General features: G+C 32.8%; 2 protein-coding genes and 1 long non-coding RNA gene across 3 annotated transcripts in view; 2 read left to right on the forward strand and 1 right to left on the reverse strand.

Annotated features, from left to right (window-relative positions):
* LOC133186758 (proline-rich transmembrane protein 1-like) overlaps positions 1-13,192 on the reverse strand; it is a 304,313-nt gene that overhangs the window by 265,127 nt on the left and 25,994 nt on the right. The window lies entirely within an intron of this gene.
* Positions 305-6,402, forward strand: LOC133186503 (uncharacterized). Its single transcript, XM_061321737.1, has 4 exons — positions 305-356; positions 1,744-1,809; positions 5,371-5,436; positions 5,656-6,402. Exons 1-4 carry the CDS (start codon positions 305-307, stop codon positions 6,036-6,038), a joined length of 567 nt encoding a protein of 188 aa, XP_061177721.1. The 3' UTR covers positions 6,039-6,402.
* Positions 7,646-9,080, forward strand: LOC133187233 (uncharacterized). Its single transcript, XR_009721154.1, has 3 exons — positions 7,646-7,694; positions 7,805-7,852; positions 9,031-9,080. It is a non-coding gene; the product is annotated as an uncharacterized LOC133187233 (long non-coding RNA).

Raw genomic sequence — 13,192 nt, forward strand, 5'->3', positions numbered from 1 at the left:
TCTTTTGTGCATAATGTTTGTCGTTAAAAGAGAAAGTATTATTTTCCAATACTATTTTACTAGCCTCTAAGATGAAGTCTTTGCTGAAACGCTCATTAATTTTTTGTGGATATTTATCAATCCAGTACTCGAGCGCCTTGACACCAAGAGAAGTAGTAATATTAGTGTACAAATTAGTAACATCCATTGTGACTAGCTTGGCATCATGACTAACTTTTTCAGGAAGATGTTTCAGGAAATCTAGATCATCCCGAACATAACTTTTTACTTCTAAACATAAAGGTTTCAGTAATATGTCCATAAGATGACTCAGCCTTTGTGTTGGAGCTTTTGGTCCACCCACGATAGGTCTAAATGTAAGATCCTCTGGATCGCTACATGTAATGTATGCAGAATTTTGTATTTTGATCGCTTCCTTAATTATTTTAGATTTGTGTATCTTAGGAAGTCCATAAAAGGCACTTTCTCTAAAATCAAAATTAGTCAAAAAGTCCTCTTCTTTGGCTGTTAAAAAGGAAGTTGTATTGTGGTTTTTTATTAAGTTTTTAATTTTTCGCATTGTCTTTTTATCACTGTTCTCTGATATTTCATCGTAAAACTCGCTGTTATTGAGCATTTGTAATATTTTTGTTTTGTAAAATTCTGCGTTCATAACTACTACTGCTCCACCCTTGTCTGCTTCTTTGATTACGATTGAACTGTCGTTTCTGCAATATTACCGCTTGTAACTACATACAATCCAAAGAACAGGAATATAACCTCTACAGTGCGTCACCTCAACAACATTCTACAGACGGATGAGAAAATGTCCAAAGTACTGGAAAAATATAAATTCATCAACAGTAAAAGACAACCTAAAAACCTCCGAAGAATATTGTGTAAATCTACATTTCACCAACGGAATTTGTATGTGGTCAATAAATGCTCTGATTCACGTTGTGGAACCTGCCAGTATATTAAAGAGGGAAGTACTTTTACACTCGGAAATAAAGAATTTACTATCAATGCAGATATGACCTGTGCATCTAAAAACGTTATTTATTGTATAACATGCGCTGGATGCGGACAATTATACATAGGAGAAACGGGGACCACACTACGCACTCGTATACGCATACATAGACAACATATCAACCAACCCGAGTACAGAAAAATAAAACTCAGTGAACATCTTGCTACTTGTGGACAGGGACAATTCTCAGTTTATCCCTTTTATAAACTCAAAACAGAAAATCTTTTAGAAAGACGGGAAAAAGAAAAACATTTCATCAAGATTTTTAAACCGTCCTTAAATAGTTTAATATAGACTGTTTCATGACTTTATTATTTATTACGCTATTAATGAGCAAAGTAATTTTACTTAGACTCTATAATTGTTTCCTCTATAAGCATTGTGACGTCATTGCATTGTTGTTGACGTTATCATCAGGTAGCGTTATAACGTCACATGTTTGAATTGTTTTGAATTGTAAAACGTCTGAAGAAGTATAATGAAAGCGCTTACGTTTTACTAACATTGTTGCCTTGTTATATTTAATTTTCATATTAATTACCGGACACTGTGATATTTCTTTTCATTTTTTGGATATATATATATATATATATATATATATATATATATATATATATATATATATATATATATATATATATATATATATATATATATATATATATATATATATATATATATATAGCTGATTAAATACTGTATCTAGATTATTTCAATTTTCCTATTATAAGATGTGGGAGGATCGGGAAATAAGGATGAAAATCAGAAAATATCAAACTTCGGGGAGAAACACCATGGTAAGTTAACACTTTATAAATTAGATATTAGTCAAACTATTCATTTCTTTTATTTTCTAAACTTTAAAAACTCCTACCGTTCCTTTATGTCAAAAATACGTTCTTTTCAACTTTTATTTTTGCCAAAACCATGCAGATTTGAATGCATTTTCGTTCCCATTAAGCAAAATTGAGAAACCCTTGTGGTTGAACAAATGAGCAGTTATTAATTCAGTTAAACTTATATTATATTTACTGTTTTACTGTAATTATACAATACGTTAATTACAGAGCTATACATATTGACAATGTAGAAAATCGTATTGCAAAATAGTGTGTTATCATCTTACTCTATTTATTGTATTGTATAATCTGAGCACGAGGTAAAATACTATTTGCTGAACAAATAAAAAAAAACAACGAATTATACCTAAACTATATGAAGTTACTTCATCAACCTAGATTAAATGTTTTTGTACTAGTTTCTTTATGTTTTTTTTTTTTTTTTTATGGTAGAATGCATTCCATTTAAGGTGATTGTCTTAGTGTCTGATCGTTGACGACTTTGGATTGATATCAAATTATGATTGTTGAACAAGTAATTTTAGCATTCAATTTTTACAATTCATGAGTTTTAAATAGTGTCGATATTGACAATATGGTTGTTATTTTTATTGCTTTTCTGTTTCTTTATACTTGTGTAGATGTTTCTTTTTTTTTCATTTAAGAAATTTCCCTTCCTTATGTAGTAATATTCTTATATTACGTATATGGTGTTTATGTCTCTAAACTGATTTGATACAGAAAAGGATGCTCTGAATACGATATATTTTTTAACCCAGACAAGCTACTGACAAATAAGTTGACGTAACAAAGATATCAACAACCCCATGTTCAGTCAGCTTTTCGTAAATTCTACGGTTTATTGATGGGTCGATTTTTGTCTGACATGTTTTAGACAGTTTCTTAGCCCATGGCTTTTTATAAATTTGCTTAGGACTACTCCGCCAACCTGATCAATACATTGGGCTCATAGGGTGTGACCGGTCAGTCGACAGGGCATGCTTACTCCTAGTTATCTTCACCTTTTACGTATCAGACATTGTTTGTTGATTTTCAGCAAATATTTAAAGAAACGGTCAGGAGACATCTGTGTCGAATAAAACCAACACTCCTTTAAAAAACAATTCTTTTTTTGAGATATACAGTTCAATGAAAACGTTCATAAAAAGAAGAAAACTCTTGATATAGCCATCAATCAAAATTTAGATATATCGAGGACGTTTTATTAATGAACAATATAGTCAAACCTCGTTATATGGTACTCGATGGCAGCGAGAAAAAACTTCAAGATATTCGAGGATTCGAGATATCCAGGATAAAATACTTAAGAAGTAAGCGTTTGGAACTTCAAAATCACTTTGACATTTGACATATCCATGATATAAGAGATATCAGTGTTCGAGATACCAAAGTTCAACTGTAGTTACTTCCACTTATATGTTAACTCGATATATTCCAGTGAACTCGAAGTCGAAATAAAAGACAATACAGATTCTGTCACATCTGTTTCATATTTTGATGTTTTATTGATAGAGGATAATGGCCAACTAATAAGTAAGCTGTATGACAAACGAAACGACCTCAGCTTTCCCATCGTCATCTTCCTTTTTTATGTAGCAATATTCTAACATCACGTGCTTATCATGTTAAGGTATCCCAGCCAATTCGATACGCAAGAACTTGCTCTGAATTCCATCAATTTTTAAACCGCGGGAACTACTAAAGTTGATATTAAAATCTCGGCAACCTCGTCTAAAGTCAGCTTTTCGCAAATTCTGTGATTGTAATAATTACTTTGTTTGTAAATACAGCCTACCGGTGGGTCGTATTTTGTTTCACTTGTTTTATACCATTTAATCTGTTATCATTGCTTTTATACTAAATTTGACTATGGAATACTACGTCTTCTTAATCAGTACATACAGATCAAGGCGGTAGTGACAGGTCGAAAGTGGATGCTTTTTTTCTCCTAGGAACCTGATCCCACCTCTGTTAGTTCTAGGGTTGGTCCGTGTTTTTGCCCTGTTCACGATTCGTTTTGTTTATTGGACCTATGAGATAGATCACTGTTCGTTATATCTATCTTTTACATTGAGAGCACTTTGCACTCATTATTACTGCCCTGGCTATTCATAATCATGGACTGAGATGTATATGCAGAGAAAATTCAACAACGCAAGACACGGTAACGTGCGGTCCAAGAAAAAAACTACTTGTATCAAATTGGTCAAGTTTAAGTAACCGGTTACTCGCTAACTTTTTCGATCGATTACCCGGTTACTAGTACTCAGTCTAAATTTGAAGCCCTTTCACCTCTCTATATGAGTGAAAATTCTCTAACTGGACGTAAAACAACATAAAATCAATCAATCAAAACCAGAAATGTTTCTTAATAAATTTGCTGTGGAATGTCCCGTAATAGTTGCCTGTTTTTACAACGTGTTCTATATTCCCTTTCAAATATTTTAACCTTGTTGATTTTAATTCTTTTAAAAATATTTTGGATTCTATAATTCTGATGGCTTTAGCGACATCTTGTTTAATCCTGTACTGCACAACTAGCGCAGTTTAATAAACGTAACTATAATTAACTCGGGTCTTCTAAACGGATCCTCCAAATGCCCTTTTCAACTTGTATACCCCTTTGCAATCAAAACTATCAATACGATAAAATATGAAAACAAACTATATTCAAAACAAATCGGCCGTATTTGTGAAACTGTGGATCAAGTCTAGTCAAATAACGTTAAATAAAATTGGGGACATATATATGTGACTTTTTATGAACATAACATTTTTTTCTACTTTTGTTTATATACATGTATATCCAAGTAACGGATTATGGGTTTAACTAACCGATATTCGCATCTTTCGACGCTTAACCGGTTGACCGGGCACTTGTTGACAACACTGACAATTTAAACTGGATACTGCAAACGTAGAAATGATCATATTTAACACTTACTGCTTTTCACTGCTTCTTATCAGGTAATTTAAGAAACCATGCATATCTATGTATAGAGTAAACAAATACATATAGAAGCTTTTCTCGAGTTGGACAACTTTATCATGACGCTAATCAGTTGATAACGAAGATTGTGCAAATTCTTAATGCCTTTATTTATATATTTCTACAGTATTCCATCTATATAAAGGCAGTTGTAAAACAATCAAATATATGTCATTTCGTTAATAATTGTTACCATTAAATAGGATTATGCATTATGTGAGAAAATTCTACAAAAAGTGAACTTAAAATCTTAATAAATCAAAATTTTTAATCTAAATATCTCTTTTTCAAATCTGAAACGAATATTTACTTAAATAAAATTAACAGATTCTTCGACGAAATGATTCATTTCAAACAAGATTGATATTACATAGAATTTTCACAAAATTAATATTCTCATTTTATTTAGCTTTAATTTAAAGATCGTAAATATTTCATTTCGAACTTTGGTATAAAAATGTTTTGTTTGGAAAAAAAATATGTTTATCGTACTTTATCTTTTTTATCAGCAGTGACTGCAAGGACACAATATAATGCTGGGAGACGTAATGACGGAGAGGGTGCACAACTCATTAGTATGTATAAAATAGTAAACCGAACGATAAGTCACAATGTTTTTGATTTTTCATATGTTTAGTGATTCTTTTCTGAATGCTTACCAAAGAAGTCAATGATGTGTTAATTTGTGATATTGCAGTGTATGAAAGCCAAAATTTATACCATTTTAAGATGAATCTATCCTCTTTTCAATATAAACAGAAAGAGAAAATTTTTGTATTTTTGTTTTATTGTAGATAATACCGAAGGGAGGGAGAACTACACTGATATCGATTTTGGTATCTCACGTGTATGGGTGATTGTAAGCAATGCAACGACATACAAAAGTGCAGCAAAAATCCAGACAATTAGTCAACGGTATAGCAACGAAAATCTTGTCTACATTAATGACATACAAGGGAGTTGGAGAACTGGAATGTCTCAAAAGGAGGTCATCATATTCCGCTCAGGTTATTTCTCGACTCTGGAACATATCAAAAAAGATTTCGATGAACTCTATGATCATTTACAAACTCACACGAAACTTTGTTTGGTTTTTGATATTTATGAAGACAAATGGCGACGTCTTGTAAACGACATTAAATTGATCCAACTTGCTAAAATGATTTACATTCCGTAATAAACAAAGTAATATTACAGAAAAACACAGATGTTTAAATAACAATGGTACACGGCTACAGCAAGAAGAGAGATGGAAGAATATTTTCCCACACATCTAGGAAAACTTTTTAGGTGATCTTTGAGGATTTGACAGATGCAGTTATTTTATAAAACAAAGAGCAAAGACGATGCTGTTGACTTTTGAGCTTGAGGAATGCCGTGTATATTGACATGTTTAATACGAGTGTTTTCCTAGATTCAAGTGACATGCAGTCTACAATAATCAAGACATAAAATAATCTTCAACTTGTTCTGAAACATTTTACAAGATGAATCTTAATTTTGGACATACATTATAAATACCTTAATCTTAACGACTTGAATACTACGTTTTAATTGCTTTATATAGAATTTTATGGTTTGAATAAATGTTGTGATCCATATCATATTTCAAAATTTCAGACTGTTTTAGTTTTGGTTATTCTTACTTCAAAATTCATATTTACGTACAAATCCGAAAATATGTGATTATAAGCAACAACACAAACAAAAGCAGACAATAAGTTAATGGAAAATCTTGCCAACATTAATGACGCACATAGATTTAGAACTTGGAAAACTGGATTGTCTCAAAAGGAGGTCATCATATTCCGCTCCTGGTTATTTGTCGACTCTGAAGCATATCAAAACAGATTTCGATGAACTTTATGAGCATTTACAAAATCAGAAGAACTTTTACAAAGTGTATGAAATTACTAAACGAAGATGGGAAACTCTGAGGAAAGATGTTAAATGTATTTAACTTGCTAACGAGATTCACTTTCTGAATAACCAAATTGCTGAGTAGCTATTCTTATAAGGATAAGCTCCCCCCCCCCCCCTCCCCGTTCCTACGGCCATGTTGTATATAGCTCCCTTCCGCATTATTTTTGACAAAACTGGCCTGAGAACCTTGAGTTATTAATTTTTTAGGACAAATATTACAATAAAAAAATTATTCAATAATAAGAAATCTCAGCATTCCCGCCCAGTGGAGAACACAGTGAGCATGCAGTTCTGTGACGTGCTAAACAAATCACTTTATGAGGTTATTATCTATTTATATGAGGGTATAAAGTTATTACCTTATAACTCTGCCTTATTTGTGGTTTTATCACAGGCAAAGACATTTGGAAATCAAAATATTAGTAGTTATTTCATTAAAATAGTGTTTTCCTCAAAATGAATTGATCATTTTCATAATGTATACATTTAAGAAATTGTATCAAAGATCATAACTCATATATGTATAGTTTGTATAAATATTTTGTATGAGTAATGTTTACATGTGGTTAAGATTTTAAATCAAATTACTGTCTTTTTTTCAATTACTTAAAAAAAATTCAATTGGATCCGTGTCTATATAATTATGTAAACTTGTAAAAAAAAAAAATCACCAACACTTCTTGAGAATACATCAGTATAAATCGACTGATGCATTCTCATGGTGTTGGTGATCTGCTTTATGTCTTTAAGCTTTTGATTAAAAAAATACACATGTGACCGTACCTTGTTAAACTTATGTTAAGAATGACATACAATGTTAACTCTGTATGGCAGAAATAACTAGTAATAAGTATTTTACTAGAAGGACAAGCAGTTGGAAATGTAAGAAGTGAAGACAACAAACGGTCAGGTGAGTCCACATACAACTTTACAAAAACAGTTGATTTTTTACACTTTCTTTAAAGATAAAATCTAAAATTTAAAAAAAAACTACAATGTTTTTGTTGTTTTTTTTTTTAGAAGAAGTTAAAAATGAAAATGAAATCAATGAGGCCAGTGAACTATTGGGTAAGTTTGAATGGAAGTCATGAATCAGCGACACTGTCCATCAATACAACCACCCCCCCCCCCACACACACACACACCAAAAAAACGCACAACGAAACAATAGTTTATTGTGTATACACTTTTTCTGCAGTCAGGGAAACTAGAGGTGATAATGTTTTGTTTGTAGAAACAAGAAAATAATATTTAAGTAATCATCAAAACAAATGAAACATGAGTTTTTACAACTCATAAACATAAATAATGGTATCTCCATATGTTGCGGTACTTATTAATCCACTATCGGTGAAACCGGAGGTTTTCTCTGCGTCTGTCCGTCTGTCTGTCTGTACGTCTAGCTGTCCCTCTGCCTGTCTGTCAGTCTGTCGCACTTGGTTTTCCGCGCTTTTTTTCCTAAACGCTTGCAGATATTGAGCTGATTTTTGGTATGTGAGTGCATTTTGATGAGTTACAGATCAAGTTTGCATTTCGTTCCGCTTCATTGATTTTTGATTGATTTTTTTGATTTTTGACGGAATTACGACCTTTTCAATTTTTAAGGGTTTTCCGCAATTTTTTTCTAAACGCTTGCAGATATTGAGTTGATTTTTTGGTAGGTGACTTTACCTTGATTAGTTTTAGATCAATGATTTTTGACGGAATTATGGCACTTTCGATTTTTAACGGGAACCAGATTACACTTGCCGGTAGCGGACTAGTATTGCTAATGCAATATTCTCAGAATGCTTGTTTCTTTTGCGTAAAAAAAAGTTATTCCAAATTTTTACTTTAACTATTCATAAACCTTACAATGAGCTTATTAACTTTTTAATGACAAATTATTTTCAAACATTGCTTCGTTTAATTCGTAGTCTATTTTTAAAATAGGAAATCTTATAACCTCCTAAAATGGAGAGTCTCATTCTATCATTGTATTGGAATACATTGAAGATTGGCGCTGTCATGAAGTGCAATTTTTTTTTAATTCAGCATTTGAATCTACATGAAATAAGAAATAATAACAGATTAAAGCTTTCGAAATATGAACTTCGTTATGGTTTTTACTAGGTTTATATATTCAATAGTCTGAGTGTGTACCCTAATTTTGGGAAATATCGCGATACAATAGAACCCGCGATATAATGAGAACGGAGTATACCACATAAAAATAAGAGTAATTTGATGATCCTTGCTCTTTTAAGGTAATGAAAGTTCAACAGAATGCAAGGAATCCATAAAAGAGTGATGCCAAGGTAGTTTTTGTGATTTTTATGCCCCCGATCAAAAGATCCCGGGGGTATATTGTTTTTGTCCTGTCTGTCTGTTTGTCTGTTTTTCCGTTTGTCTATTTGTCTGTCTGTCTGTTGTCAACTTTAACCTTGCTCATAACTTTTGATTGGTTGGAGCTATGACTTTCATATTTCACATGTGTATTCCATGTGACAAGGCCTTTCTTTGGGTACCATCATATTTGACCCTTGACCTTGACCTTGGGGTTTGACCCATATTTGCAAAATTTTATGAGACTTTAACCTTGGCCCTAACTTCTGAACAGTTGGTGCTTGGGTTTTCAAACTTCACATGTGTATTCCTTGTAACAAGACATTCCTTTGAATACCAACAACTTTGACCTTTTGACCTTGACCTAGAAGTTTGACCTACTTTTGAAAAACTTTAACCTTGGCCATAACTGTTGAATGGTTGATGCTAGGGCTTTCTTACTTCACATACGTAATCCTTGTGACATCACCTTCCTTTGGATACCAACCACTTTGACCCTTTGACCTTAACATAGGAGTTTGACCTACTTTTGAAAACTTTAACCTTGGCCATAACTTTTGAATGGTTGATGCTAGGGCATTCTTACTTCACAAATGTAATCCTTGTGATAAGACCTTCCTTTGGATACCAACAACTTTGACCTTGACCTTGATGACCTTGATGTTTTACTTACTTTTAAAAATCTTTAACCTTTGCTATAACTTTTGAACAGTTGCAGCTAGGGTTTTCAAATTTCAGAGGTATATTTTTGGAGACAAGACCTTTTCTTTGGGTACCAACTTTTTTTATCTTTTGGCCTGGATTTTAACTTGCATTTGAGAAACTTTCACCTTCGCCATAAGCTGCCATACGGGGGCATCAGTGTTTCACAAACACATCTTGTTTATTTTAGATTATGACATGTTTATTTTCATACCTTTAAAGGTGATAAACTGAAGATTAAAATTATCATTCCAGTGTATGTTATCGAAAATCAGAAACCAAAAGAGCAGACCGGTGTTCAAGAACATGAAAATTCTGTGCGAGTTCTGGTGTTAGTGTTAATAAAACCAATCAACAAGGTGGAAATGGACTCAAAAGCCAAGGAAACGTTTGGACCATATTGTAATTATTGTTGGACTCTTTCTTATTATCAGAATCGCAAACAAAGGGAAAGTGTTTCTTTATTCCCAAAAAACTTTGACTTTCAAACTGTAAGTGTAAAGAAACTTTTTGAGATGATACTTGATATTTTTACTAAGACTGAGGTGGATGTAAAGTTTGTTATAACGATGCCATGGAGTCTGTGGACAACACACAGAGCTGAACTTTCTCCTTTTCTGAATGAGGATAAAAATATTCGTTTTACATCTGAATATTGGTAATATACCCCCAAACAGTGACAAAAACATAATCATACATTGAATATAAAGAATAAAGATATTTTAATTACATTTAAACAAAACATTTTTCAAAAAACTGTTTTATATAATCTGTGCTCTCAAACACTGCCTGGTATTTTATATACTTCATTGAATTTGATATTCTTTTTTTATTATTATTTTAACAGCCGGAAATCTACTTGAAGGTTTTCAAATTTTTATTTTATTTTTTAAGAGAGAATTAGTGAGATATTTGCATGTATTTTATGAAAAATATTACTAGTACCTTAATAAATAATAGGCACCAGTTAGATAATTACATGTTTGTATAAAATTTGTTGAAAAAATTGTATGATATGAAATACGTAGACTACTTTATTTATTGTGGTATAAATGATTGTTTAAAGGTGATAGCATGTTTACCATTTCCTAACCTGGGAAACAGGCATACATACCTACAAGTCCTACATACATACATGGGGCGCGCTAAAGCACGATAATCTGATGTATATCAATTGTATTATGTATACACGAAACTGATATTCAAATCGAAATTCATATCTTCAGTTTTCATGAGAGTGCATGCCACTTTAAAAAGAATAAATCAATGGGGTTTTTTTACGAATTATAATTTTATAACTCATAACCATTTTGAACTGCAATGAATAGCTTCAAAAATGCTATATTTTATATACAAGGGAGAATGGTGCGGATTCTATTCGCATCATTCTCCCTCTTATATAAAATATATGAGGGGATACAATCTCTCTATATATCTCTTTTTCAAAACAATACTTTAGGCAACAAAATGTGCAAATGTTCGCAGCACATATTGTCCTCAACGACAACTTGTGCCCATATGTAAGGTACATTTTGCATATTTCAGCACATATTGTCGGCTGCTTCAGTATGTACTCATGGACGACAATTTGTGCAGTGAAGGTAGGTACATATTGTCACCGATAAGAATATACACAGAGCGTCCCAAATGCCAACAGCAGAAAAAAACACAGTGTTTGACCTTGAACATATAGCATATAGGTTATAGCAAAATTATTCTAAATATAAATACCATGGTTGAAATAGTAACACAATATATCAACCAGCAGCGGATCCAGGAATCGCAGTAGAAGGCAGAGGGTCTGGGGTCTGCATTGAAGCCCCCAGCGGGTCCAGGGTAAAGCCCTGGTGGAGGTTCGGGGCGAAGCCCCCGGAAACTGACGAATTCTAACAAATAAAAGGTGTTTTTCCCTTGATTTTAGGATAAAACAAACAAAACGTTAAAAAAAATCAAACGAGGGGGGGGGGGGGGCGGGGGCACAGGCGCTGGATCCGCCTTTGTATCAACACAGTTTGTGGTTATTTGATGAATACTGCCATCTTAATGAAAGACATGGAGAATCATTACTGCCAAATATGTATTTTTAATATTTTATCAATTATGCACCATTATTGACCCTTGTGTGATAGCTGTTTGCATCCATTTATAGATTGTATAGTAACCTAAATAAAAGTCATGCTGCTTTAAAATATCAATGATAGAAAATATTTGAAGTTTACTTACAAGAGTTAAATTTTTAACAGATATATATTTTTCAACATTGTAATACATTTTTAAATAACCTACTAGTCCATTTATATTAGGCATTTTCAACACTTTTAAGTGTATATTCAATTATGTTCAAATCATCATGACCGAAGGGGTAGGGCATGGCCACAGTGGGTGATTAAAGGTTTTCAAAGGAAAACATGTGAAAAAATCTTGTAAAATCTTTTTTTTCCAAGAACAACAAAGCCATGAGCAGTCATATTTATATGGAAGCATCCATAGGTCGTGTAGATTCAAATTTGTTCAAATCATGACCCCCGAGGGTAGGGTGGAGCAACGACGTCTAATCAATTTTTTACATAGGAAAAAATCTTCAAAAATCTTTAATTCTTCTCAAGAAAAGGAAAGCCATGTTCAGTCACTATTATATGGAAGCATCCACAGGTAGTGTCAAACCATGACCCCCAAGGCTAGGGTGGGGCTACAGTGGGTGATCAAAGTTTTATATAGGTATGAAATAATGTCATTAGAGCCCCCACCCTTATTTCAGAACCCCTGATTATTCGGGCTATGAATTTCACTATTTTTGTAAAGGGTTCAATGCTTATTACAGTCATGCCAACAGTCATGCTTAATGTTCAGAAGTAGAGAGAAAGATTTTTAAAGATAGCAGTTATTTTTATGACCCCCCCCCCCTCAGGCCCCAGGGGGCAGGGACCATGAAATTCACAAATTCTTTACCCCTTCACCCATTGACGTTGAAATTGGTTCAGTGGTTCAAGAGAAGAAGCTGAATTCATTCAAAAATTGAGTGACTCGGGTGACCAAAAACTCCAGTTATTGAGGTTAGACATGAAATATGAAGATAATGAACGGTACATGTATTCAAGCTCAAAGTCGGTTTAAACAATACAAATCGTTAGCAATGCAAACAGAGGTGGGGTCAGGTGTCATGGTGCATCTATAGTATCTTAATTTTTGTATAGTTATGTAAAACTTCTAAACAAGAGGCCCATGGCCCACAACGCTCACCTGAACAACTATGACCCTTCTTGTAATGTTCTTCATCAGTAGATTCTTTTTCCTATATATTCCTATATAAAACTAGTCAGTTATACGTGTACATATTGTTTTGACATTATTCAAGATCTTACTTTCTTATCTGTTTTCACA

This window comes from Saccostrea echinata, unplaced genomic scaffold (assembly GCF_033153115.1).
Source record: "Saccostrea echinata isolate AGI-Se365-2 ecotype Australia unplaced genomic scaffold, CSIRO_AGI_Sech_v1 ptg000014l, whole genome shotgun sequence".
NCBI lineage: Eukaryota > Metazoa > Mollusca > Bivalvia > Ostreida > Ostreidae > Saccostrea > Saccostrea echinata.